The sequence below is a fragment of the Perca flavescens genome, chromosome 21 (genome assembly GCF_004354835.1).
Source record: "Perca flavescens isolate YP-PL-M2 chromosome 21, PFLA_1.0, whole genome shotgun sequence".
Classification (NCBI taxonomy): Eukaryota; Metazoa; Chordata; class Actinopteri; order Perciformes; family Percidae; genus Perca; species Perca flavescens.
Genome location: NC_041351.1, coordinates 16,824,461 through 16,852,123, shown reverse-complemented (window position 1 = coordinate 16,852,123; position 27,663 = coordinate 16,824,461). Strand labels below are relative to the sequence as shown.

At 42.7% G+C, this 27,663-nt stretch overlaps 1 protein-coding gene across 1 annotated transcript; it reads left to right on the top strand.

The window, feature by feature from the left end:
• Positions 1 to 22,677: 22,677 nt before the first annotated feature.
• LOC114548349 (toll-like receptor 13) lies at positions 22,678 to 26,357 on the top strand. The gene is made up of 6 exons (XM_028568242.1): positions 22,678 to 23,499; positions 23,581 to 24,143; positions 24,229 to 24,376; positions 24,464 to 24,834; positions 25,216 to 25,309; positions 25,425 to 26,357. The coding sequence occupies exons 1-6, from the start codon at positions 22,678 to 22,680 to the stop codon at positions 26,172 to 26,174; spliced, it is 2,748 nt and encodes a 915-aa protein (XP_028424043.1). The 3' UTR covers positions 26,175 to 26,357.
• The last annotated feature ends 1,306 nt before the right edge of the window (positions 26,358 to 27,663 follow it).

Here is a 27,663-nt window from a genome sequence, read left to right as displayed (position 1 = left end):
TGTGGCTTCACAATGGCCTAGCCCGAAGCACGAGTAAGCAATGTGTCTCCAGAGGTAAAGTAACACAAACAGTGATGAGAGAAAAAGTTAGGATGCAATGATGAGAAAAGATTGAGCAAGATGCCTTCGGTGCCCAGATAAATGCTTAGTTTTTTTCACGTGAATGTCTTACAAAAAAAGTCTGCAGAGCCTTGGGTACATGTGCTTGCCAACAGAGGAAATAGTTATTGTTCCAGTAAATACTTCTGTGGTTTATTGATGCTTCATTGGAGCATATACTGTATAGACATAGACACATATACACACACCTGCACACAGGGCTCATCAGTCTGATCTCATTAGGTGGAAGTGCTGTAACTCCAAGCTGTTTGGGCCAAACTTGGAGCAGTTTACCTGCGTTCAGATCCTTGGGAATGGTGGCTGTCTGGCTCTTTCTGGACTGGCCCTTAACAAGTCTCCTCAGGACAACCACACCATTATCAACTACTGTTACTGTTTCTCTCTCTCTCTCTCTCTCTCTCTCTCTCTCTCTCTCTTTCTCTCTCTCCGTCCTCTCCCTCCAATCAGCTCTCAACCTGTCACTCTCACTTAGCGTCGGCATTAGCACCGGTGGTTTCCTCATCCTGGTTCTCTTCACCCCTCCCTGTCACCATCTCCCCTTGGTGCGTTTGAATACATATCTCCGATATTCAGCCCCTACTTAATTTGACAGGCCCCTGTTTTGTCACTCTGACAGGCCCATAGCAAGACACTAATAGGCCACGGAGACCACCAGCAAAGGCACCAGCCAGGGAGGCCCCTGCGGTGCCAGTCCCCATCACCCTCCACGTCTCTCGGGGCGATGCAGGCAGGAGAGAGGGGGTCAGGGGTGGCGTGGTCAGGCAGCAGTGCTGTCACACCAGGCCACAGCAGACTGGACCAGGCCTCAGTACTGACACCCGTCACTGCTTCTCTGTAACACACACACACACACACACAAAAGAGGGTAAAAAGAGCAGCTAGTGGGGGTATCGAGGGATCTAATGACTGCGCCTGCCACTCACAGCAATGACTGCAGTCGTTACAGAGATGGCTGCTGAGAGAGGGAATTAAGTCCACGCTGTTTGTTTGATGATGGACCCATGGTGGAACAGCTGTGACGGAGGAAGCTTATCTGTCTGTGTGTGTGTGTGTTTTCCTCTAGGTCACCTGTCTGACTGATTGTGACCTGCTAAACTCTGATCATAGTTAATTGGTGGCTGTTGGTGGTGGAAGGAGGTACCCTAAATTTTGAGACAGTGGCTAATGTTCTTCTTTTGTTTGCTTCCAAGATAGGTGAGGGAGGAGTCCGAGTCCGAAATAGACACTGATGCTAAGCGGCACCGATGGCAATGTTGGTCTGGCGCTCCACCACTTTGGTCCAGATTGAATTATCTCAACAACTATCGGAAAGATTGCCATCAATATCTGTACACACATTAATGGAGCCCAGAGGATGAATCCATGCTGATCCCCTGACCTCAATTCTATTGCCGCTGTGAGGTTTTAGTTTTTAGTAAAATATCTTTTGTTTGAATGGATTTCAATAAAATTTGATACAGACATTCCTGGTGCCCAGAAGATGAAACCTCATATTTTGAAGGTCCCATAGATTTTCCATTAATGCCACCACAAGGTTGACATTTCTGCTTTGGAGTAAAATGCCTCGACAACTATTGGATGAATTGCTGTCAAATTTGGTTCAGATATTTATGTCCCTGCAGAGCCACTAGTGAAGCTGTAGACCTTTTATTCCTCATCTGCAAAAATGAATGAGGCTTTCTGCTGTTTTATGACTCTCATCAAGGATGTTTAGAGTCTTTATCATTATTGTGCTGCTGTCAGTTGGTGGTGTCTGCAGAGGGATGGGAGGTTGGATTTTCTGGGCACGTCACAATATTTAGGAGGAACAAACATATTAATCAGTGGAAACCATTCCGCAGAAGTGCTAAAAAAAATGTGAAATTTGTACATCACTACAAATCCCGGACAACTGGGCAAACTCTATATTGACTAATGAGTGAGAATGTTTTCTCCACTACTGTCAGAACTCATTCAGTTCTAATTGAGAGGCATAATTCAGTACATATCAGAACAATATGATTAATGACATTTTAAACGTCAATTTTGAAGAGTATGTATTATTTTAGACTTCCTGGGGGTTGCTGTCAATTGCAGGGTCAAAAGATTAAAGACAAAATGTCCTCAATGATATTGTCAGTCAGTGAAGATCATTCTGGATTCTTCTTGTCTTTGACAGGTGCTGTGATAGAGAGAGAGGAGATCCAGAGGACGTAAGGGCTGGGATGAGAGCCAAAGATGGGGGGTCGGCTGGGGGACTCCCCGGGTCTTTCGTGTAGTGAATTATTAAGGTTTACTAATACTTCATAAATCTCCTCTTTGTCCTGTCCATTACCGGCCTGTCACATCCTCTCGCCACTCCTAGACTGACTCACTTGCTTCATCTAAATGACAGAAGTTAAACTGTGTTCCAGAGGAGATGGGGGGTGAGGGGGTAGGTGGTGAGGGGTGGAGTTTAGGGGGCAATAGCACTCTGCAAGTAGGCCCCAGGGCTGGAGGGCTTGGTGAGGGAGTGTGTCAGTTCAGATTGTGTGCCTTGTGTGTGTGTTGCTGCCGTTGCTTGTGTTTATGTATCTAAAAAATTAAGTATAAGTGCACACATAAAGACAGTGAGTGAGTGACTGGATCAAAAGATGAAGTCAGCGTGTATCATTTCTCAGATCTATGCTTTCTCATTAACTGCACACACATCTACACCACCAGCTCGCTCCCTGTCTCCCCCCCACCCCCTCCCCTCCTCCATCTCTCCTCCTCCCAAAACAGCAAACCTTGACTCAGTGCGTGCCTGGCGGACTCTCTCCGCGGTCTCGACAGCCGAGCTGGTCGTTGCCCCGAGCGCTGAGGAGCTGTCGCCTCTCGTTAGTGTCGCTGTGGCGACCCAGAGTCCTGCCTCTCTGCTCCTTGATTAGTGAGTGAGGTGGATGGAGTGTGTGTGTGTGTGTGTGTGTGTGTGTGTGTGTGTGTGTGTGTGTGTGTGTGTGTGTGTGTGTGTGTGTGTGTGTGTGTGTTTATGTATGTGTGTGTGTGTGTGTGTGTGTGTGTGTGTGTTTTTAGTGGAGAAGGAGGGGGTGCTACTCAACACCCCTCCTGCCCGCAGAGCTGCTTTTAAAGATCAGTGATTTGGTCAATTGGCCTGGCAACTCCAATCCCACGGAAGGTCACTGATGACTCAATGGACCAGTCAGTGAGGCAGGCTGTCATGTCACTACGTGTCTGTCGATGTTTGTGTGTATGTGTGTGTGTGTATACAAGTTACCAAGCCCCCGACAAAATCAATGAGGACAAAATCTATAAAGATGTGAGGATGTCAGAAATTCCACAAGATCTTCCAGGCTTGTTCTAATTCAAAATCATTCTTGAATGACTGTAGATCACTTGATCTCATGTAAGCCTACATCACATAGAGATGTGCTATTTTACTGTACAGAACAAAAGCAATTCATAGCTTGTGTTCAGTGCTTGTGCTCATCTTTCTTTTCCACTTTGCTTATTCTGTTTTAATATTTTAATATATATAATGAATGAAATGGGGCTATACATGGGGAGTCCTGGTAGATGTGTAACACATAACAGCAACGTCCCTGGTTTGATTCTGACTAGGGACCATTCCCTTTCTTTCCCTGTTTTTCCTGTCTGTATATCTGTGCTGTGACATCCAGTAAAGGTAAATGCCCCCCAAAAGAGAAATGGTGCTATAAAAATAAACTCGAACTATTCCCAGGCATAGACATGATACAACAAAAGTCACTACTGTATGTTCAGCAGGAAGTGAGAAATGAGAAGCACAGTTCTGTTTAACAAAACAATGCTTTTAGTCCAATCTTATCTTGTAACATAAAACTGTGATGGATGGTGGCTGACCTTGTGAAAAACTTTGGATAGCCAACTGTCTGCTGCTGGATGGCCAGGTCAGTGAGTCGCTGGACCCCGAGGGAGCCATAAATACTGTGTGTGATTTCACTTCCTATATGCCCTGCCCTGGGCACAGCTGTCCGTCTCTGGACAATTTCTCTGCCCAAAGGGAGGACTGACTGGCTCCGTGGACCTTGTACACAGACTGCCCATCTGTTTGGGACTGTTGGGGTCTTTCATTCACCCCCTGGAAAACAGAACCAGACAACTTGGTTCATTTTGAATTAGAAATACTGACACTGTCATTGAGGTTTAGTGTGACTGGAGATAGCAATGGCTCCCTTCTTAAAACGGCATTATTTACCCTCTAATACTCAAAAAAATTCTCATCAGCTTCAGCTACACTTTGTGTTTAGTGCTAATTATCAAATGTTAGCATGTTGACACAGTAAACTAAGATAGTGATAATAGTAAACATTATACCTGCTAAAAATTACCATTGTGAGCATGTTAGCATGCTGACATTAACATGTAGCTAATTCCGAGAAATTAATAGTGTTCACCTTGGCACAACGTTTGACGAAGGTTGAATTATGGCAGCAAGATGAGAAGACTAAGCTAGCTACTTGTTAGCTCATGGCTGTAGACTCTTAGTCTTGGTTAGTAAAATATGTTACGGTAACACTTTGGTTGGTACCAAAAAAGCGAATCCCTTTGCAACACAAGAATATCAGTTTTGGACAATTCTTGCTTTCAACAAAACTAAAGATTGTGGTTATGGCAAATAAACTATGGTTAAGGTAAGGGTAAAGTGATGATGAAAGTGATTAAAACACATTCCCCCTTTACCTAGCGGTCCCTCCAAGGTCTACTGCTTCCCCGGTGCCAAGGTCCGTGACATCCAGCACAAACTTCCCGGCATCCTCGCCCGCCACGCCAAGGTCGACAACATCATCGTGCATGTGGGCACAAACGACATCAGAGAGAGACGGTCGATAGCACTCCAGAAAGACACCACTATCCTCTCCACCCTGATGGGCACAGGTAAACGGATTGTCATCTCTGGGCCTCTACCTACCTACAGGAAGGGTGCGGAGAGATGGTCCAGACTGTTCTGGCTCCACACCTGGCTGGAACCACTCTGCTCTTTCCTGAGCATTCCCTATGTCGACAACTTCAACTTGTTCTGGGAAATGCCCAACCTCCTGAAGCATGATGGTCTCCACCCAAACCGACACGGAGCCAGGATGCTATCTGACAACATAACGACCACACTGAAAAGCAAGTATTGACATTCTGTTGAAAATTTCACAGATTCATGTCCCCCAGGTATTGATCCTGATAGCACTATACAAGTGGATGAATCTGAAAATGTTTTCTGCAGGATAACATGTAGTACTAGTATTATTCCAGTAACATGTAGTACTAGTACTATTCCAATTATAATCAACAACAGACCATACAAAGTGGTGAAGCCCCTAAGTAATAAGAAGTTGACTGCAAACATAGTCAATTTAGCATCCAGTTCACGCCAGCCACAGCCTGTCCCAAAAGAAAATGAGACGGTGTCTGTTCCTCGACTAAGATCAGTTAAATCAAAGGTAACCAAGAGAGGGGCAATACTTAACAACCTAATTGGAATTAAAACTACCACTGCAATGATAGAAATTAGAAATTAGATGTGGATTACTAAATATCAGATCTCTGTCTTCTAAAACAGTACTAATAAATGAATTGATATCTGATAATCAAATTGATCTATTCTGTCTTACTGAAACCTGGCTGGGCCATGAAGAATATATTAGTCTAAATGAAGCGACTCCTCCCAGTCATATTAATACTCAAATTCCTAGAGGCTCAGGCCGAGGAGGGGGAGTGGCAGCCATATTTGATTCAAGCCTGTTAATTAATCCTAAACCTAAACTAAATTATAACTCTTTTGAAAGCCTTGTTCTTAATCTTCAACATCCAACACGGAAATCAGTACAGCCAATTATATTTGTTGTTGTCTACCGAGCTCCAGGTCCGTATTCTGAATTTTTATCTGAATTCTCAGAGTTTTTATCATGTGTAGTCCTTAAATCAGACAAAGTACTTATTGTAGGTGATTTTAATATCCATGTGGACGTTGACAGCAATAGCCTTACTACTGCTTTCAACTCACTACTAGATTCTATTGGCTTCAGTCAGAGTGTGCATGAGGCCACGCACTGTTTTAACCACACCCTGGACCTTGTGCTGGCATATGGTATCAAAATTGAAGATGTATTAGTATTCCCGCAAAATCCTTTATTATCAGACCACTTGTTAATTACTTTCGAATTCTTAATACTCGATTATCCGAAATTAGATAAAAGCTACTATACTAGATGCCTATCTGACAGTGATACAGCTAAATTTAAGGAAGACATTCCAACAGCACTAAACTCATTACCTTGTTTTAATACAACAGAGGACCTTTATGTAAACTTTAGTCCCTCTCAAATCGACAATTGTGTAGATGGTGTTACAGCCTGCCTACGGACTACTTTAAAAAAAAGTCTGGACTCCTTTATTAAAGACAGACACACTACACAAACATCACCACCTCAACACGCTCACATTTTGCCTTCATACATAAAGGACACACTACTTGATGCATTGACATTGGAGATGCAGAACTGTCCAATATGGACAAAATACCTAGGGCAACTGGGCATAAAAATGTATTGAATTTAAAAAAAAATTTTTTAACAAATAAGTCCTTCTTTCTGAGTGAAAAATGCAAAAAGAAATCTATCAAAAAGAAGGGAATCAAAATAGAAGACACAGGTTCTCCATCACCCATCCACAGTGTATCACAGCTCCAAATTGTTAGATGTGATAGGAGAGAGTCTGGAAGTGGCAGTGAGAATATGCGAGAATGACAGCCAGTGAAAGGGAAACAAGACTTCCCTCTAGCTATGGCTTCCTGACTTGTTTATTTGCTAACTGGGTGGGGGGTTGGGTTGGAGAGAGGGTGAACATATGGTTTGCTAAAACATGGACTTGTAGTTGGGAGGCCGAGGCACCCTAAGGGATGGAGCTGACGGGCTTTGGTCCCTGTCTCCCTCAATTCCTCCCGCTTGGACAGCCAGAGCCAAACAGCCGTCCTCCAGGAGTTAGCAGCCTCTCGCTCTCCCTCTCTCTCCCTGCTGCTGCCCACACCCCCATACTCATCCTCAGTCAAACCCAGAGATTGTGATGAGAGGGTGGTGAGGGGCCACTGGCTTTGGGATGTACATAGGGGGGAGGGGGGGGGAAGCACTGGCTGCAGCTGGGAAGCTGACTGACACCATCATCTTGTCCCTGGTCCCAAGAGTGTGAGCCCTGTTGCTGAGGGAATAAAAGCCCTGGTCCCGGCAAGAGGACATGCTGGTACTGTGGTTCTAACACATATGGACATTTGCTCTGCATTAGTGTTCAGATTTTGAACACGTTTGTCGGGTAACGGATACTCTCTTCTCTGGGAATTTGTCAGAACTCAAAGTGAGGATAGTGAATGAGGTCAGGAGCTTTGGTTTTAGGAGAGGAGAGTTGTCAATTACGTACCAGCTACTGCAGCTATCTTATACAGATCACTGCACTAAGATAGACAGTTACACACACACATACACACCCTCAAGGTCTATGTGTTTATGGACACTCACTCACTGGGATCAAGGCGCTAATGTACACACATGGTCTCACACACCCTGCATTGATGAACAAACATATGCACACACTCACATAAACTCCCTGTGGGTCAGTGACTTAATATGCACATACTTACACACACACACACACACACACACACACACACACACACACACACACACACACACACACACACACACACACACACACACCGGGTCATTTGTTGATAGACTTACACATGCACACGTCCGCACACACCCTGAAGGTCAGTGCCGTGATGGACAGCAGTCCTGATGCGCTCTGACAGACTCGGCTGCTTCCTTTCATTTTCACTTGCTTTTCCCCCATCAGGTGACACCCACAGGTGCCTTGGCGAGAGAGACCCCGCCTCCTGCGGGTGCGTTTGGGGGCAGCTGGTGAAAGCGGGAGGGCGTAGACTGAGACGATGAGTAAAAAAGCGGGAGGCCGAGGCACCAGCTGCTTCCTGTCAGTGACCCACAACATGGTGTGAACTCCACCTCTCCTCACACTCAACTATATATATATATATATAGCATATGAATGATAAACAGGGCATGTTAGGCATCAACTGCATCTCATTCCAAATGAATCCTCTCACCTACTGATTCTGCTGCCAAGTTGCATCCTTATCTGATGTTTCCAAGTCTAGTCATGACTGAACCTTGGCCTCTGCCCTTTTCAGATATCAACCCAGCTTGCATTGAAGGCTGTGTTTTCACCTTGGAAAATAGCCAGTGTTCGTCTAGCCCTTGTATGTATAATTGTGTGTGTTCATTTAAGTGTGAAGATGGAAATGTGTCATTGTGGGCTCCCAGCGCTGTTCCCTGACATACTGTTAGGGCAGTTCACCTCCTAAAAGGCCATGTCTGTTTTTTTCAGTACTTTTGGATGTGGAAGTGGGTCTGAAAGTTTAAAAACATACATGAACGTTTGACAGGAATAGTTTTGGGGAAAAAAAAACATATTCACTTTCTTGCCAAGAGTTAGATGAGAAAATCAATACCAATCATAAACATGAGAATGGTAATGATCTTCTCATCTAACTCTCAGCAAGAAAGCCAATAAGTGTATTTTCCAAAATCTTGAGCAATCCATTTAAATATGTTTGTGCATTGCTTCAATATTACCTTACAATGTCAGGTGCCGATGTATCAGATGTAGGAGGAAGAAAACTGAGACTCAGTCCAATCACAGCAAAAAACATTGGTTTAGTTTGTACATTATTTAACATACAGTATTGTGCATTTTGCACCATAGCCATCTGATCATTACCAAAAAAGTCCATTATCATTCAAGTCAGAGAGGCCGAGCAGTTTGAGAGACTGTATCCAAGCCTCTATTGGTGAGGTTCTATCCTGCTAGAGTGTCCTTGAGCAAAACACCAAAGCTCCACTTGCTCTGGGACTGCCTAAGTGCCTGGAAGGAAAAGCAAAAACACAAAAAAGTTCAATTTATGCTCTAACATATGAAGAATTTGTTCAATTATACATGGAGCAACTGCAGTGTATGAACTATATTATTGCACAACAACAATGATGTAAGACAGATCTTAGAATGTTAAAGAATATTATTAGGTTATAATGATAATTTGAAGTCATTAAACACTAGAAAGAAAACCAAAGGAAGTCATCAAGCGCATGAGGTTGTTTTGTCTCTGTGGCTGGGAATGGCTGTTGGAGTTGTTCTCCTTTGAAAAAGAGGGGTAGGAGGGAAAGAGGGGAACGAAGGGAGGGGGGTTGGTGAATAATTGATAGTGGCTGAGAGCGATATGAGTTTAGTTAATGTGCCCAGCAGCACAGACTAAGAGAGGAGCTGTTAGCCATTCCACCTCAGGCCTAGAACTCAGGAAGTGGAAAGACTCACCCTGGGTTAGAGAGGTCGCTGTTTAGTCATCCATCTTCCTATCTGTATACGTATCTTTCTATTGCTCCATATAGTCCTTCTTGTCGGATGGTGGGCGCACATATATGGTTTTCTTAATTTGCATGGGTTTGATTGTGTGTGTGTGTGTGTGTGTGTGTTTGGAGGCATCTGCACAGCTGGATCTCCCTGGTAGCAGTGTTGTTGCAGCCCTCAGGTTCCTTTCTCTGAGTGGTAATAGAGTGCTCCTGTCAGCCTCCCCAGATGCCGCTCCATAAGGACCCTCAACTCTCTTAACTCGCCAGGAGAGTTGTGTGCTCAGACTGCAAGTCTCAGCTTCTTCACAGTCCTACTTCTCCTGCTGAAGGTAAAATTGCATTTGGACTTGGAGTACACTTTTGAACATGGAGTATAGAAACAAGCAAATACAAGCAAACAAAAACTCTGAAAAAAATGAAGAAAACAGGCTTGTCCAAATTAAAGCCTATCCCCCTTCATACACAACTACTACTGAGAACGTAATACAATAGCAATGTTTCTGTGTTAGTACAGATAAATATGTACAGGTAAAATGTATTTTCCACAATGAACTAATAAACTGCCAATAGATCTTAAAAATTAAACAGACTCATATCAAACTGTGGATAAATATGTTCAAAATTATAATTTGTCAGTAGAAGTCTGATAACTCAGACAACACAATGCATCAGCACCATAGGGATATGGCCCATCTAACTATTAGTTCACTTGTACCAGTTAAGATGATACTATTGTTCCTATAAACTACAAAACTAGCATCCTGTTTTAAACTATCAGCGGCTGCTTTACCTGTTTCCACAGTAGTTGAGGATGATCTACAATGGAGGACTAAAAAACATATATTGTATCATAATCAAACAAGTGACAAAATGTTTTATTCCTAAGAGATATGTCTTCTTATTTTGAATAATGCTAATCGATTAGTGTCACTAAATGTAGACTGGTGATGGAAGCAACGCTCAACTTATTCAGTGAAATAAAATATAGCCTACCTTACAATCCAGTCTGCTTGATGGCTACGTGGCTTTATTATCATTGCATTGCTATAATCATTTATTTGACTCAGGGGGGAAACTCTATAACTATACAGACAATTTCTGAGGTTCTTTTCACAAGCAAATTCTATTTTCCATTTATTTCCCAGTAATTCTGCATGACATATTTGTTACCTATAGAAACTTTTAGATCTTTACTAGAATTTCGAATTCATTTGTAAGAGTTTGAAGAAATCAATGCAAGAAATAGTGTCCAATCAAGAATCTTAGCCTTTTTTGGCATCGTTATTACCAACAATCTTTCCCCCAAACCACACTCCAACACACCAACACTCCCTGTTGTAGATTCAACAACAAATAGGCTGAAGGAAGTGGCAGCACTGAAGGAGTCAGTCCTCACTTAACACATTTACATATACCATGAGACACTGACACTGTCTCCCAAGTGTCTCTGTAGCTGGAGAAAAAAACATCTCTTTACTCTCTTGGAAAAATAACTGACATTATCTCCCATGTGCTTTAATCTTTAGATCTTGTTTCTCTTCCTTCTCTACTTCCTCCTCCATGTCAGAGTTCGCTCCTGTTGTTCCTCCTGATTTACCAGACATCCTCTTTCCCCTGCTGTCACATTTGGTACAGATGGTTAGGCTCTATGGAGTGGCCTGTCAGTCTCCATTTGGTCGCCTTGGTGTGACAGCGGGTCTGATGGCTCGTGAAGGGCCCCCGACTTTCCCAGCACACGGACACTGACATTTCTCAAAGGGGCTTGCATGCGTGCTTCCCACCCAGCCAGAGGAGAGAAATTAAGAACCTGGAGTTGACCCAAAGCCCGCCACAGGCTAAGAGAGCAGATGGATAAAGAAAGAAGGAGACAAAGTGGAGTTTCAGAGGTTGGGGTTCGATTTAGAAGAAGCAGAAGAGAAAAGAAAGCGGGGTAGGTGATGAGGAATGAGTGGGAGACAAAGGGATAAGTAAGCAGGTAAAGGAAGAGAAGTCTGAAGTGTCAGAAGACGCACATGTCAGTCACTGCCTGTGGATGTGATCTTACAGCTCATGTCAGTAATCCATCCAGTGCACTGCATATTGTTGGTGATGCAGGTGAATTGAAGTGGAAAGAACCCCCAGCCACCCCAAAACACACCCATACTGTGTAAGACATAGTCATAGAGAGGCATGCAAGAGCAGATACACACACCTTTATGACATCACAGAACCACATTATCACAGAGACTCACAGGTCTATCTAGACAGCCAATAATGGAATGCAGTGCAAATGACAAAGACAGATACAGTGAGCAAAAATAGATGGTTAAACTAGGGCACAATAGTCTTTATTCAAATGCTTAACTGCGTATTTCAGAGCAGCAGAAGAAGAAGATGCAAGCCCTCTTGTAGGAAAGAATAACAGTGTGTGTTATTATAAAAACTTAAAAAAATATTTTTCCTTGCAGCATTTGGAGAACCAGTTCAAACAAGGCCTATTATGTGTTCATTCTAGTCATTTCTGCTGGAAATCATCCTGTTATTAGCATTTTCTCTTAACTATTTATTCTTCTATTTTTATGACTATTTTACTATTGATTTTAGAATATATTTTATTATAGTTTTTTATATATATTACAATTCAACTATACTTCTCTTGTTGTAACTGTGCTTTGTTTCTTGAATGTATTTTGATTGTTTATATTTACAATGTATTTATATGTATCTGTAAATCACTTTGAGTTGCTTTGGGTGTGAATTGCGCTATATAAATAAACTTGCCTTTTCTCATATTGATCAAATTTTCATCATGAATATGAATGAATGAATAAATAAATAAATATGAATCATGACTTATTTTTTAAAACTGTGGTTCAGTACATGATTGTGTTGACATATTAAGCCATATTTAAGGTCTTACCTCTGCTGATTCCTGTATATCCTGTTAAAGGGTTACAAACAAAAGCTTCAACAATCAGTTACCTCTGTTCCTCACCTGGATGCTGCTAATAATCAGACAAACACAGAGGATGTAACTAATTAAAAATTGTATTGTTTCCGTGTAAAGCATTTGGTTTAAAAAATAAAATTACAAAAGACTACCATAACAATGACCTCATAATGAAGGAATTAACCCAGACAAATGTCATCTCCACCCTCCGTTTTAACAAGAAACTATCACCAACCTAACCTTTGCCAATATTGTGTAAGTTTATATTGCATCCTAGCTGTAAGGTAGAGACCACATTTGATAATGCAGGGTGGTGGTGGTGGTGGTGGTGGTGGTGGTGGGGGGTGATACAGGGAGGAGAAGGGAGGGGTGGGAGCTGCTGTATTGTAGTGCCTGCAGGCAATGCTCCCAGTCAATATATATCTCCACACTCGCTCCTGCGCTCCTATTTGAGCGGAACGCTCTGCCCTCTCAGTTCCGCTGCAGAGGAGTGACAGCCAGCCACACCGGGACGCTCTGTAGGTACGGATGAATACATTTATTTTTCACTTTCAAGTAGCTTGTGGCATGCAAGCAGGTTAGTTTGTTAAGATTATATGACATTTTATAAAGTAACTTAAGGAGAGGCCTGCTGTTCATGGTGCCTTTGCATTGAGAAAAGGCTTTTGGTGTTATTATACAATTTATAGCATGTCAGTACAAAAAGGGCATTTCTTTGTTTTTGAAACATCAAAGGATATGTTTTCAATTTTAGTTTTAATTCAATTTGATTGTTAATTTCTAAGACTGAATGTGGTCATACAATTTAATAAAATGGTTTTTATTTCCATATATGTACTTTTGAAGTAGAAAATATACACTGCATTGCCACTAATTTTACATATGCAATATAGCATTATGATGTGATTCTAATGCATTTCTTGTAACCAAAAACAAAAAAAATCAAACCTTAGCTGCAGCATCATCTGATATTTGGCTGTCAAATTTAAATGCCAGTAAATATTGTGTCCTTTACAATAAATGTATTTTGTTTGTAGAAAAGTGTATTGTTTTTAAAGTTGTTTGGTTGCAATATCAAATTGAGTTAGAAGGACATGTGTTATTATATTGAAAATAAAACAGACATTAAGATGACTAATGGCAATACATTTATGATCTCTTTTTATTCTTTTCTAGACAGCCAACTCATCATCCTGACAACTATCTTAGGTAAAGTGTTAAACTTAAAGTATGAATTTATAAAAGCTTAACAATATTTTTTTGTTACAGTCGTTATGTGCATTTACGTACTGTACAAACAGCCCGTCCCACAGGCTGTCCGTGGTGTGGTTGCTGTTGCATGTAACTTGTCAAAGCTTTTAGTGTGGTGAACCTCCTTTAATTGGAACAATAGATGTTCAAGCGGTAAGGCTTGTTTGATCATCAGCCCTAAAAGCTTGAAACAAGACCGCAGGGTTTGGATATGGGGCAGCGGGGGGCCAAAGTGCACAGTCAGTGGAGAGGCGAGTGAATAGTAGTGGCCAGAAGAGGAAAAAAAATCTACTGTAAAAATGATTTTTATTGATTGGATTGTAGCAGCAGCTGTTAGGCTCCATTATGACTTTAAAGCTCAGGTCAGAGCCCCGGGGCAGACAAGTGAGCCAATCAAATGGTCAACCACAAAACGGGCCAATTCTTAGGTCCAATTGGGAGAGCAGTTGGCAACAGCCTGCCATCCTGTGTTAGACTCACTGCGTCTTTCATCATCGCCCTTCATGCTGTGGGTTTGATAGATGAGTTTGTCTGCTGTCTCTTAACATAACGGGCCATCCATCACCTGTGTTTGCTTCACTGGCCTTTATATCAAAACTTTGTCATGAGCCGTCTGAGTAAGACAGAAAAAGATTGGTTAGTGAAGTTTATCTTTACTTTAGCTTGGACCCTGAACATCACACAGACTTTCATCTTTGAATGACCTGGGGAAAAAAAAAAAAGACAAAATAAAAGCCTCAAAGCAGAGTGTTTTAAATTGAGGAGCACACTCCTCCTCACATCTTCTTTCACCGCAGGGTTCACCCAACGGCCTGGTTTGAAGTATAAAAAGATCACAAAGTTTCTGTAATTTAACAGAAGAAAAACATTATTATATTAATATAAAAACATATTGGGTATTTAAATCTATTTTGGGGGATTAGAGAAGAGAGAGATATTAAGTTAACTAATGCCGATGGATGATGAAGCGGGATAGAAATAAAAAAACATGATAGAGAAAAAAGAAATTGGACAGTAAACAGTTTCCATGAGTAAATTGTAAGGTCCAAATCATAGCTCTCTTTCTGTTTGCTACACATTCATAAACGGAAGAGAAAAGACAAAACAAAATAATGGAGAAAAAAAAATGAATTAATCAAAATGTCCGTCATTATTATTTATTAGAGCTGAGAGGTTTTTATGCTTTCTTATAAGACACATCAAGTTACAAAATAAACATCCATCATAATAATTAAAGCCTTTTTATTTTAATATTTTACAATATATCTTTACAATGTGACCCCTCATTATACATTATTTTATTGCTTATTGAGTAATAAATATGACCCAACTCTAAATGCAGAGGTAGTAAGATGGGACAGGAGAGCAGTTAAACTTATGCACCATGTCCTGACCCAGATCCCAGTCCTGGCACTAATGACGCCCTATAGGCATGACGCCAGGCTCTTATTAGGAACCAGGCCTCAAACCCCCAACTCCTCTCCCTTCTATACCTGCAACCCTAAGCCTGGCCGCGCTGCGCCTGTAGCCCGCCTGCAAGGGTCCGGCCCTAAGCTTAAGCAGGCCTGTTAGCATTGCAGGGCCCCCTGCACAGGTGCAGAGTCCCCTGTGACGGCCCCGTTTGCCCCCCAGCCCTGGACCCTGCTAGCGCCTGGTGCTGCACTGGAACTAATGAGAAGTGGCAGGTACAGTGAGAACAGAGCAGCGTGGGCCTCCCTGCAGTTAGGTTAGTGGCAACCCTCAGCTCAGGCAGACAACAAATGTGTTTTCCTAATACACATATGTGCATAATGATTTAAACCACCCTTCAGTGCACAGATAACTCTATCACAGATATTTAGATTTCTTACAGAGCTGCATTTCTGCAAGCTGTCTACTTTTTCAGAACAAATGAGGAAGTGAAATTAAAAAAACATGGGTAAAAAATAAAATCTGTCACTTTGTTGTTTTCAAAATTATCACTTTTATTCATACAAAAATGTCTTGTGTGTTCACAGGTTCAAGAAATGCTCTTTTTCATCTTCCTTACCAAACTGAGGAAAAAACAATGAAATGAACCCTGGCACAAAACATATACAATCTAAAAATCTATCTTGAATTATCATCATTTTAATACAATCGCACAATCTTTATAAATATCAAGACTCAATCATGTCCAAGGACGATGCTTGTAAAGTGATGTCGGCCACCAAACACAAGGAGCGCAAGCCTAAGAAGCCTCACTATATTCCCCGGCCATGGGGCAAACCCTACAACTACAAATGCTTCCAGTGCCCATTCACCTGCATGGAGAAGTCCCACCTGTACAACCATATGAAGTACAGCCTGTGCAAGAACTCCCTTTCTCTGCTCATAGAGTCAGACTGGCCATATAAAAAGGGCAACATCCTGCACCCAGAACAGCTACGACCCTTTCAGCAGGCACACGGACACCACGCTACCGGGAAAGATGGGCTAGAGAAGGTGGCAGGGATTGAGGAGGGACAAACGCAACAAAGGGCTGTGGAGGACGAAGGTGAGGACAGGGAAAGCCAGGGACCAGAAGATGAAGAAGAGGGAGGACGAGGAGAGGGACTACAGGTCGCTAGACTGACGAAAGAGAGCTCCAGTGACCGCAACAGAGCAGACGCTGCAGAGTGCGCTGCCAAGAAAATCAAACAGCCAGAGTCAGAGCTTCTGATGGCGGACATGCTCTCCCTGGAAGATCAGCTTTTACGAGCACGCTCAGTAGAGGTAGAGGCCCAGCTCAAACACTACAAGCTATCCAAGACATATCTGACGGCTCCTAGCCTGCTGTCGGAACAGTGGCGGCTGTTAGCGTCCAGCCACACTAAGGCCAAAGCTGAAGGTGCTCAGCCTCGAGTGAGTACTTCAATCCCCTGTTACCCTCCTCCGCCAAACCTGGTGGATTACCAGGATCCTACTGGACTCAACCTGTCAGTGCTCGGGGTGGGCTACCCCATCAGCCCCAGCCTCTTCTCCTACATGAACTCAGCTATTCCCGCTGCTGCCACGGGCGTCACCGCCCAGACCCATGCGCAGCTCGCCCAGCTTCCCTTCCTGGCATCGGCCGCTCAGCTGATGCACCCAGCCTCCAGCACCCACGCAGACAGAGCTCTTATCCCCCCTCGTCTCTACTACCCCTTCCTGTGTGAGCACACATTCGGACCGGCCTCCAGTCAAAGCGATGCCAGCAAAGCGCTCAAGACGTCCACAAACAGTCTAGAAGCGAATCCCCTGTCTGGCTTCCAGCCTAAAGTCAATCTTTGGAAAGTGCCTGCTTTACGACCAGGGGCTGCCGCAGTCTCCCATCCTGGCTGGGTGTCACCACAGAGAGACTCCCCCGACCAGGGCTACAGGTTGGGGGATAAACTGCAGGCTACAGCTAAGGAAGGCCAAGCAAGCTTGGGCCTTAAGAGGACAGGGGCCCCACTGGGGAACCATGAGGTACCTGTTGAGAAGAAGCCGGCCATGGGGGGTTTCACTTTGGACCTGCTGAAGAATATTCAGACTGCATCAACTCTTAATATGGCAGCGGACAAACTTCACTTCTATGGAAGGTAAAGATTTCCATAACATTTCCTTATTTTGTTAAAATGATTGTAAGTAGTAAAACAAGTAGCAGAAGGAGAACGATCAGCCCTTTTTTATCATTAGCAAGAGGGAATATTACAACTGTAGGGGTATTTCAATTTGTTTTATAGTAGTCTCAAATGTTATATATACTGTACAAATGGAAAAGCCCTAAATTTCTCCCATCCTCAGTTTACAGGATGCTCAGCTACCGACCCGGCCCACTGAACTGTGGCATAACAATCATCTCACCAGTCCCAACAAAACGACATCCTCTCTTTCTACCTGTGGGGGAACCAACAGCCAGGACCAGACTGCGGCCCGGACAACGGGGGAGGGAGCCTCAGAGTCAGTGGCTGCTCTCCTCAGTGACCTCTCTAAGGCCTTGCAGGAGTACCAGGAGGCTGAACGCAAAATCTCCCACCTGGAGAAGGAGGACCTTCCTGCCCAACGCCACCTCTGGGAACACCTGAGCAAAATCCGCAGCGAGCTCTCCCACATCCACCAGGCGCTGGAGCGGACGGCTCGCCAGAGCGACGGGCCTCTAGACCTGTCGGTCAAGAGGGACTCGACAGATTTGGTTGGTGACCACGGCATGAGGGAGGACGGCAGCCTTAAAGACAACAGGACAGAGACAGAGGAGGAGGACGAGGAGCTGGATGAGAAGAAAGAGGAAGAGGAGCATGAGAGTGAGAGGAAGGCGATGAAGGCGTCGTTGGAGAGTCGTAAGCAGTCATTGGACATGCTGATCAAGATGAGCCAGGCATCGATGGTGAACACAGAGGTTCTCTCTCCTGGGGGTCTCGGCATGAGGCCCAGTTCTGCTGAGGCCTTATGGCAGAGCAGGACCACCAAGTGTGAGGCAGACTCCAGTGTCCTGCTCTGCCCCGATGGCCGATCAGTGGTGTTTACAGACATCCCCTCCTCTGCCAAAACCCCAAAGAGACCTCCATCCATACAGCGACTAGAAGCCCAGTGTCCTCTGAGCCCGTTGACAGCTACTGACAATTAATCTATTCTTCGGAGTGTAATAGAACTGACTCCATGCAGTTGTTCAAATGCAGTTGTTTTCATTATTACTGGCATGTCTTTGATTTTCACTGGCTGGAGGAGAACGGTCACTCTTACCCTCAGTTTTACTTCTAAAAAACCTCAAACATTTTGCACCTTATGAGACAAACAGGGAATGAGTGACAAAATTTGAAAAAGAATCTTACAAATGCACTACGGACATTGATTGTTACAATATGATTCTCCTTAAAATAATTTGAAAATGTGACATCGGCACTTAACAATAACTTCCATCAGGATCATTTGAACAATTAAGTCCATTAAAATCATGCTGAGAGACAATCCTTTGAATGGATTTGTAAATATTGTAATTTCAATAAATGTAAGTAAAATGTTTTAAAGGGTAAATGGTTTTATATGGATAATGTCATGTTGAACAGCATCATTACATTACATTGTATTATACACACTGTATTTCTTTGAATAAACTGAGTAAAAAAAATGAAGTTTCATTATTTTTTATGAAAGTGGAACAATAAAAGGGAAAAATTGGAATAGACTACATTGTATAAAGGTAATAACATTTATATTATTTGAACATAAATTCATCAGTTTGCTGTTAAGTCTGGTTGGGAAAGACCATGAGGCTAAATGTCATCATCGCTATTATTTAAAGTCTAAATAAGAGACAAACAGATTGATAGTGGCAGCACCACCTGAATCTCCTCTATCCGCCCTGACACAGTCGGGTGGCTGTGCTAAAGGTGACGCAGCTCCTTAAGCTACAACGCCATCAGCGGGGTCACCTGTGCCTCTGCTGGTGGATCAAGGAGCCACCCTGCAAAGGTCAGGGTCCCCCAGGGCTTAGCGCCTCGTAGACTAAATGGAGGACTACCTGTCGCCCCCAGGACGGGCTTCGAGCGCTGGGTAGCCCCACGTCTGCTGGCCCCTTCACCACCCTCACACTAAAGACACAAAGGTCAGCTGCCATGAGCAGAAGAGCCCACAGTGGATGTTCAGCCTGGAGAGGTCAAAATGCCTGTCTGATCTTTTTAAATAAACAATTGATATTGGCTAAATGTCTTGAGTACAAAAATCACATTTGTGATTTGACTCACTATGTTCTATCAAAAGCACAGCTGTTATTCAAGCAAATATTTGCAAGAAATTATTTAAGCATTCTTTGTGTTTGCTCAGAAAAATTTAATCTTTAGGCACTTGATTTTCTTACAAAAGTCAAATTTCCATTGGCTTTAAAATGATGTGTGGCAGTTTGCATTTAAAGTTTTACAGTAGTTGTGTGAAAAGGCAACAACAGAATAGTTTAGCATCAGCTGGAGACTCTTAAAGGTGAGTCTCCCTAAAAAAGAAACAAACTTAAATGTTGGCACAATGTCTCTGACTGGTTTAAGTGTTTCTGCTGATGTCAATATGGATGGTTTAGAAATCAGCTCCCTCGTGTGGACAAATGAGTTAAAGCCACGTCTCCCAGTCATCTGACACTAAAACTAAATATGACCAAAGATTATTGGCCAGTACAAGAACTACCTTCAGTAGTGTGAATACTGTAACGCACAGCCCTAACAACATCTTTTTTTTCCTTCTTCTTTTTTAAAAAAATTTTTTTTTTCACAGTTTATGGTTAAAATAGGAAGTGCAGTTGCGGAAATTAAAGCAGCATATGAGGAGCATAAAAGAGTAAGTTCTTACATCTTCTCATTGTTTGGGTTAGAGATAGGGGCTGTACAATAATATGATTTAGACTACATCAAACTTAATTTAGATTTACTGTAGATACATAATGTTACAGAGTTGGGGTAAAAGAAGTAAAGGCTGTTTTATGCTTCTGCGTCAACTCCACGCCGTAGCTACGCCGTCGGTCCTACACCATCGTGACTCTTTCGGAGTTCTGCGTCGGGGTAGCTTTGCATCGCGGTGCATTTCACCACCATAACGCTACGGGGTGATAAGTCTGAGGTTATTTGCGAGCTGTCTGCCAGCCAGTTTATGTTATGTTAGCAAGCAAACTTTAGAACAACTGCCCACAAAGTACTGCTTGCTGGCGAAGTGCTAATTTCAAAATGTTACTGACATATAGACACTTTACAAACGGATAACCCCGTCATTGTAACCAAAATATGTCTGAGTTTATTTGCAGTTTTTTTATGTCAGTGAACTAGCATGTTGCTACTCCCCACAGTAGGCTGCTCAAAACCCGACTATCAACACACAGGACGAGTTGACCAATCACAGTCCTTGCGGTCTGCGTCGCCTTTACAAGTTACACATTTTTGGAGGTGCACGTCGAGCTACAGTGGGGATACGCCGGCGATTCGACGCAGAAGCATAAATCAGCCTTAACAGTACTGTAAGTAAGTAAGTACTTACATTGAACTCTTATATTGAACTGAAAAAGCTGTCAAATAAATTTAATATTGTAAAATGTGAATCCTTTTTTTTTACATTTATGAAGGGCAGAGAGGTAAAAAAATAAATAAAACTGGATAAAAATAAGGATGTTACAAAGAAAGGCCTGATTTCCTTTGTTGTCTGACTGACCATTCACTGCAATTCTGGCTCCTCATATGGAAAAGTTATGACTGATGCGGTATTTATGAGTGGATGTTATTTAAAAGGATCAAAAGACCCACTGTATGCTGGCTGCTCAGCACTAAAAGACAGCTATTTTAGGTTTAAATGTTTTGTCTTTTCTTAAGAAAATGTTGGTGCAGCTACCTTGTGAGATCATGTTTTCACTTCCCTGTTTGCTTCTCTGTCCTAACACATTTTTAGATTTCTTTGGTCTCACCTACGTGTAGTCTGTGCAAAACGAACTGTCACGTAAAGATGGTGCGAACTGTCCTGTTCCTTCTTTTGCTTAACACCTCGGCCTGTTGGGGTTTTGGTGATCCAAAATTATCCAATTTTCTTGTTTTTCAAGTCAAAACTCCATTGGCTTTAAAATGAATAGATTTGTGGCAGTTTGCATCTAAAGTCTTACAGTAGCTGGTTGAAAAGGCAACAACAGAACTGTTTAGTATCCGCTGGGGACTCTTAATGGTGAGGGTTTCTAAAAAAAAGAAACAAATCTAAATGTTGGCACAATGTCTCTGACTGGTTTGGGTGTTTCTGCTGATGTCAATATGGATGTTTTAGACATGACTCTGTTGCTTCACTAAAATCAGGGTCCAAGTAGATAGCTCCCTCGTGTGGACAAATGATTTAAAGCCACGTCTTCTCAGTCATCTGACACCAAGACAAAATCGGTCTTTAAATATGACCACAGATTACCAGCCAGTACAAGAATTACCTTCAGGCGTGTGAATAGAGTGACACACGGCCCTAGACAACATCCTTCCTCAAAAAGACAATGTATCTAGATACGATACAGATGCCAGTTAAAAAAGGAAGTGCAGTTGCTGATATTAAAGCAACATAAGAGGAGCATCAAAGGGTAAGTCCTATCTTATAATTGTTAGGGTTGGAACGTCCTGTAAAAATACTCAAATTTAGACTAAATCAAAGTTCATTTACATTTGATACATAATGTTACGGAGCCAGGGTGGGAAACGTAACAGTACTGTAAGTAAGAAATATATATTAATATATTTAAATATATTTTACATTTAGCTATGTAAAAGGTATAACATTAATTTAATATGGTAAAATGTGATTTCTTTTCTTCATTTTTGCAATTACTAAGGGCAGAAACAAAACAAAATAACGTTTGGTTACAAAGCCAGGCCATTTTCTTTGTTGTTTCACTGACCATTCACTGCAACTCAGGCTCCTCATGCAGCTAAGTTATGATTGAAGCAGTGTGTATGAGTGGATGTTATTTAAAATGTAGTAATGTAGTTTAATCAAACCATGCTTGAAATTGAAATTTCTTTTTCATAAAAAAAAAACACTGCTAAAAACACAATTCAAGAACTTGCAACTGCATAAAAAATGGTTGATTTGAAAAGAAAAGAGAGAGTATTAGATCTTATAGTTTTACAATGATCACCTGAATCTGCGGCTTCCCGCACCTTTTACGGTGCTTTATAGCAATGTCTTCATCTTTTCCACAGCTCTTACTGTTTTAGTTCACACTCTCGCTGCTCTCATAGCGTTGTTTTAGGCCACAGGCAGCTGTTATCAACTAAAAGCTCTAAAAAAACACTGTATGCTATGCTGGCTGTTCAGCACTAAAAGCCAGACTGACACATTCAGAGACTTGCTGGTGAATAAAGTGGAGGATAGTGCAACTTCCACCCACCAAGAAAAGGTTAGCAGCTATCTTGTTAGATCATGTTTTAACTTCCCTGTTTGCTTCTCTGTCTTAACATATTTTTAGATTTCTTTGATCTCACTTCCGTGTAGTGCAAAAGAAACCGTCACCTAAAGATGGTGACAACTGTCCTGTTCCTTCTTCTGCTCAACGCCTCAGCCTGCAAGGGTTTCGGCTTTAAAGGCTGCTCTCAGAACTTCCACGAGACAGACGTCATGTGGTGCTTCAACCAGAACATCGCTAACCTCTCTGAAGTCGTTAGCATGATCCCAGAAAACACAACAACAATCAATCTGTCCAAGAACAAGATCAGTGTCATCCCACCTGGATCATTCAGTCAGATGCTCGGGCTCAAATGCCTGGATCTGAGCCAGAACAAGCTGGTCTCTCTAAAAGGAGGAGAATTCAGAGGCCTGGGTGGCCTGGAATTGCTCAACCTCACCTGCAACAACATCTCACACATCCACTCCAATGCCTTTGATGGGCTTACCCGGGTACAAACTCTGCTTCTGATCCACAACTTACTTGCAACAATCTCTCCGGATATCTTTAACTCCCTCCCAGCAATTCAAGAAGTCGATCTGTCCCTGAACATGCTTAAGGTTTTCAGCTGTGGAGACTCTGGTGGATCGTCCACTCTCCGACGGCTCGATCTTTTCGCAAACAATATCCAGAAGTTAAACGTGAGCTGTTTCCCTGCCCTAGAGCACATCAGGCTGTCCAACAACTCAAAGCTGGAGCTGCAGGCTGATGTTTTTGCCTCCAACCCCAGGCTGAAAAGTCTGCTTTGTCAGGGAGTCAAAGGAGAAGTACTGGTTGGACTCTCGGCAGTGACAAAGAAGAATCTCTCTTGGGTAGCATTTTCTCTGTTTGTGGAGAAATCGCCACTGACCATCTGTGGATTGCTAAAAGGAATGGACCGGCTTAAGAAAGTAGAGGTACGTGCACTTGATGCTTATTCAAAATCTTTTTTTTCAATGTATTTTATAGAAATATGACGTGCATTTAATTTGACACAGGTTGACTTGAAAGGATCCAGGTTACCTCAGACTAACTCCAGCCTGCTGGACTGTGCCACTCCACCTGTGGTCGTCATTGCGGATGCAAACCTCGGCAATGTTGCCCAGTTGTCATTGGGCAGGGGGAATACGAGCAAACTTAATCTCATCAACTGTGGGTTGAAGCAGATATCTCGCACTACATTTGACGGTTACCGAGGACTGAAAATGCTGCAGCTGAATCAAAATAAGCTGGACATTCAGCGGGACACATTCGAAGGCCTGACCCACCTCACGTTTTTAAGCTTTGACAAAAGCAAAGTTGCAGATATCGACGCCAACTGGTTCGTCCCTCTGAAGAAGCTGACTATCCTTTCTCTTACGAAAAATGCAATCACTGAGTTGAAGCCAAAGGTATTCAGCGCCCTTACTCAACTTGAGCAGCTCTACCTGCAGTTCAACCTGCTGAAATACATCACCAAGAAGCCCTTCAGTAAGCTGCGGAGGCTAACGAAGCTCAACCTTAGCTTAAACATCATTGATTTCATTGAAGAGGACACCTTTCAAGACCTGACAAATCTCATGTATGGAGTATTCTCTGCTTCTGCATTTATCTTTTTCTCATTTCCCTCACTGTCTATTTATTTAACACATGCATTTGTCCATTAGATACCTGAACTTAAGTGGAAACCGTATCAAGAGGCTGACACCTTCAATTCTGTCCGGCCTGATCAATTTGAGGACATTTATTCTGTATAACAACCGCCTCCATTTTAAATCCTATGAAACTCCTTTCATCAACCTTACTTCTCTGGAGGTATGACATATTTTTAGAGTCAGTTATTAACAAAAGTATTGAACTGTGTATAAATCTATTTATCTGTCTTCCATGTCCAATTTGAAGTATCTGCAGATGACCTACCAGGGGCCCGGAGGTCAAGGCATTGGTACCATTGGACCACATTTCTTCCAAGATCAACGTCGACTTATCTCATTCGAAATAGGCCACAGTATCCTGCTCGACTTCCATCCCGAAGCCTTTATTCCTCTGGTCAATTTGAAATACCTGTACATAGCTGGAGTGGTTATGAAAACGACCAACATGAGTGCAGTGTTGTCCCCTCTGAAAGGGCTGAAGAAGTTGACTATTTACAGGGCAGACCTTGATGCTCTGCCTGCTAATCTTCTGCCTCCAGATAATACACTGAAGATTCTCAAAGTCCAGTCAAACCACCTGCACACTGTGGAAAAAGCCATGCTGGATACTCTGCCAAGGTAGAGGAGCTACAAGGAATAGTGTAACATTTTGGGAAATACCCTTTTTCGCTTTCTTACCAACAGTTAGATGAGAAGACGCCACTCCCATGTCTGTACTAACTATGAAGCTTCCGCTAGTAGCTTTTAAACGGGGGTTAGCAGCTAGCAAAATCCACCTATCTAATTACGACCACATATCCTACTTGTCAAATAAAGATAGAATGACAACCACTCAAAAACAGACATACAGTAAAAGGTTTAACCATGCATTTGAATAAGCAACAAATTGGAATTTAGGTACTGCTTCTGTGTCCGCTTTACTGTACTGGCATACAGAGATTTGATGATAATTTAAATTTAACAAAAAACTTCAACCTTGATGTATATCTGTGTTTCCAGATTGCATTTCTTAGACATTACAGACAACCCACTTACCTGTACCTGTGATAACGCCTGGTTCAAGACCTGGGCCATCCACAACACACACACACAGGTAATCTAAGCTGTAGACACTGTGACAAGTATACACATATGCTACAAACCAACTAAAAGCAGCTGTCTTTGACAGCTAAAATTATTTGATTTTCTTGTTTCCCCCCCACCTCCAGGTGTCCTACCTGTACAACCTGAAGTGTGACAACGACAGGAGATCTCCCTACTTGTGGCAGTTTGATGATAAGGCCTGCTCCTTTGAACAGGTTTCCTTCACTATCTTCATCGCCTGCTCTGTGGCGGACATGTTGTTTGTATGCGTGTGTCTGGCCTGGCATAAACAGGGCCCCACTCTGCGCTTCCTGCTGCTCATCCTCAGAGCAAAACTACGTGGCCGTAGAGGGGCAGCAGGGGCCAAATTCCAGTATGATGCCTTCATCTCTTACAGCTGTAATGACGAGGCCTGGGTGATGAGACAGCTGGTGCCCAATCTAGAGCGGCCTGCTGCTGGTGCACCGAGGCTCAGACTGTGCCTCCACCACAGAGACTTCCGCCCCGGCGCTGCCGTTATGGAGAACATCGAGGCGGCCATTTACGGCTCTCGTCACACCATCTGTGTGGTGACACGTCACTTCCTGCGCAGCGAGTGGTGCTCCTTGGAGTTTCAGATGGCCAGTCTGAGGCTTTTATGTGATGGCAGTGATGTCCTGCTGCTGGTGTTCCTGGAGGAGATACCTGAACACTGCCTGTCCCCCTACACACGTTTACGTAAGATCGTACACAAGAAGACCTACCTGCTGTGGCCTGAGAACCCACAGGAGCAGGACGCTTTCTGGGTCAGACTGATTGATGCTTTAAAAGACAGTGAGGAGGAAGAGGAGGGAGAAGGAGGGGGAGAACAAGAGTTGGCACGGCTAATTGGCTAGACCAAATGCTAACTGTTTCAACATAATTATCTGTTCCTGGTCTTTAAAGTGTATATTGTGTATTGTTTCGTTAACATTTTAAAGCTATAGTGCGTAGTTTCTGTCGCCCCCATGAGGAATTCTAAGTAACAAAACGGTCGGTGTGTCCCCATGATACAAGCCTTATGTGGGTGCCATGTCATTTCTCCGACGCTCCAATGTTCCCACCTCTCAATAACCCGAACAATTCCCTACAGCCCACTAGTCCGACGTCCCACTATGGCCACACCAAGACCTGCCCTTCAATAGCATGTATTGGCCAGGCGTCCATGCTTACACAAGGTAACGTAACCCCATTTGTACAGGTCCTATCCCCTGCCCAATCAGCTATCCTAACCTTAACCACTCAAGGTAGTATTGCCTAACCCCAACCAATCGAGCTGCTTCGTAGGGCGGGTCTTGGCGTGGCCATAGTGGGATTCGTAATTTCGCCACCAAAGGGGGCTGTAGGACCAGAGGGAATTTTTTCGGGTTATTGAGAGGTCGGAACAATGGAGCATCAAAGAAATGGGCAGTTCCCCCTTATGTGATTGCATACGATTCACCATCCCTCCTCCACGCAGTTGCTAGTAGCCAAGGAGAACACGGAGGATAAAAAAAACAAAACATGATTGACTCTTCAGAAGAGGTCATTATCTTCACTCGAGCTTCTGCGTGGGAAAGTCACTGGATGACACAATCTCACAAAGAGAGAGTTGTGTGGAGCTGATGGTCTTAATTAGCTTTGAAGAAACTCATTTGGCAATGGCTTGAATGTAACAGACTTTAATTTTAAAATCAAAAACTGTGTGAAGAGGTATAGGATGATTTTACAGCCAACACACTGATCTTCAGGTAAGAAATTTTTTTGGGACGTCTATATTTTGATTAGTACTTATACTGTTGAAAATAGAATTATGTAACTGGTAAATAAATGTAACTGGTAAATAAATTTAGAGAGTAGTCTCTTAGGTAAAATGTTAGGCATTTCAATTGTTGTAACCTTTTAAAAAAATGTTACAACTAGCCCCTGAAGACACATATGCATATAGATATATAGACAAATATAGTTCATTTAAGGTTTTAAAAGTATCATTATTGTGGATTATTTATTCTTAAAATGATTTAAAATCCACTAGTTTGTTCTTTTTTAACCATTTGGTGAAATTGTGGGGTAGTAGCCTATCATCCCATTTTTAATTATTGATTCTTATTGTTACAACTTACCCCAGGTTGTGTTTTAACTTAACCCGGTAGTGGGGCAGGTTGTAACAATGGAACTCAATTGTATTTAACATCAATTAATTCTGTGATAAAGTGGGAGATGTTGGAAACCTTAAGGGTACTTTGTGTCAAACTTTACGAGCTCTAAAACAAATAATCAGGGAGTTATAGGGGTTGAGACAAAAAGTGTTAAAACCATCCCCGGTCTCCTCTAACGTTTGCGACTAAGGAGCCTCCAATAGAAAGA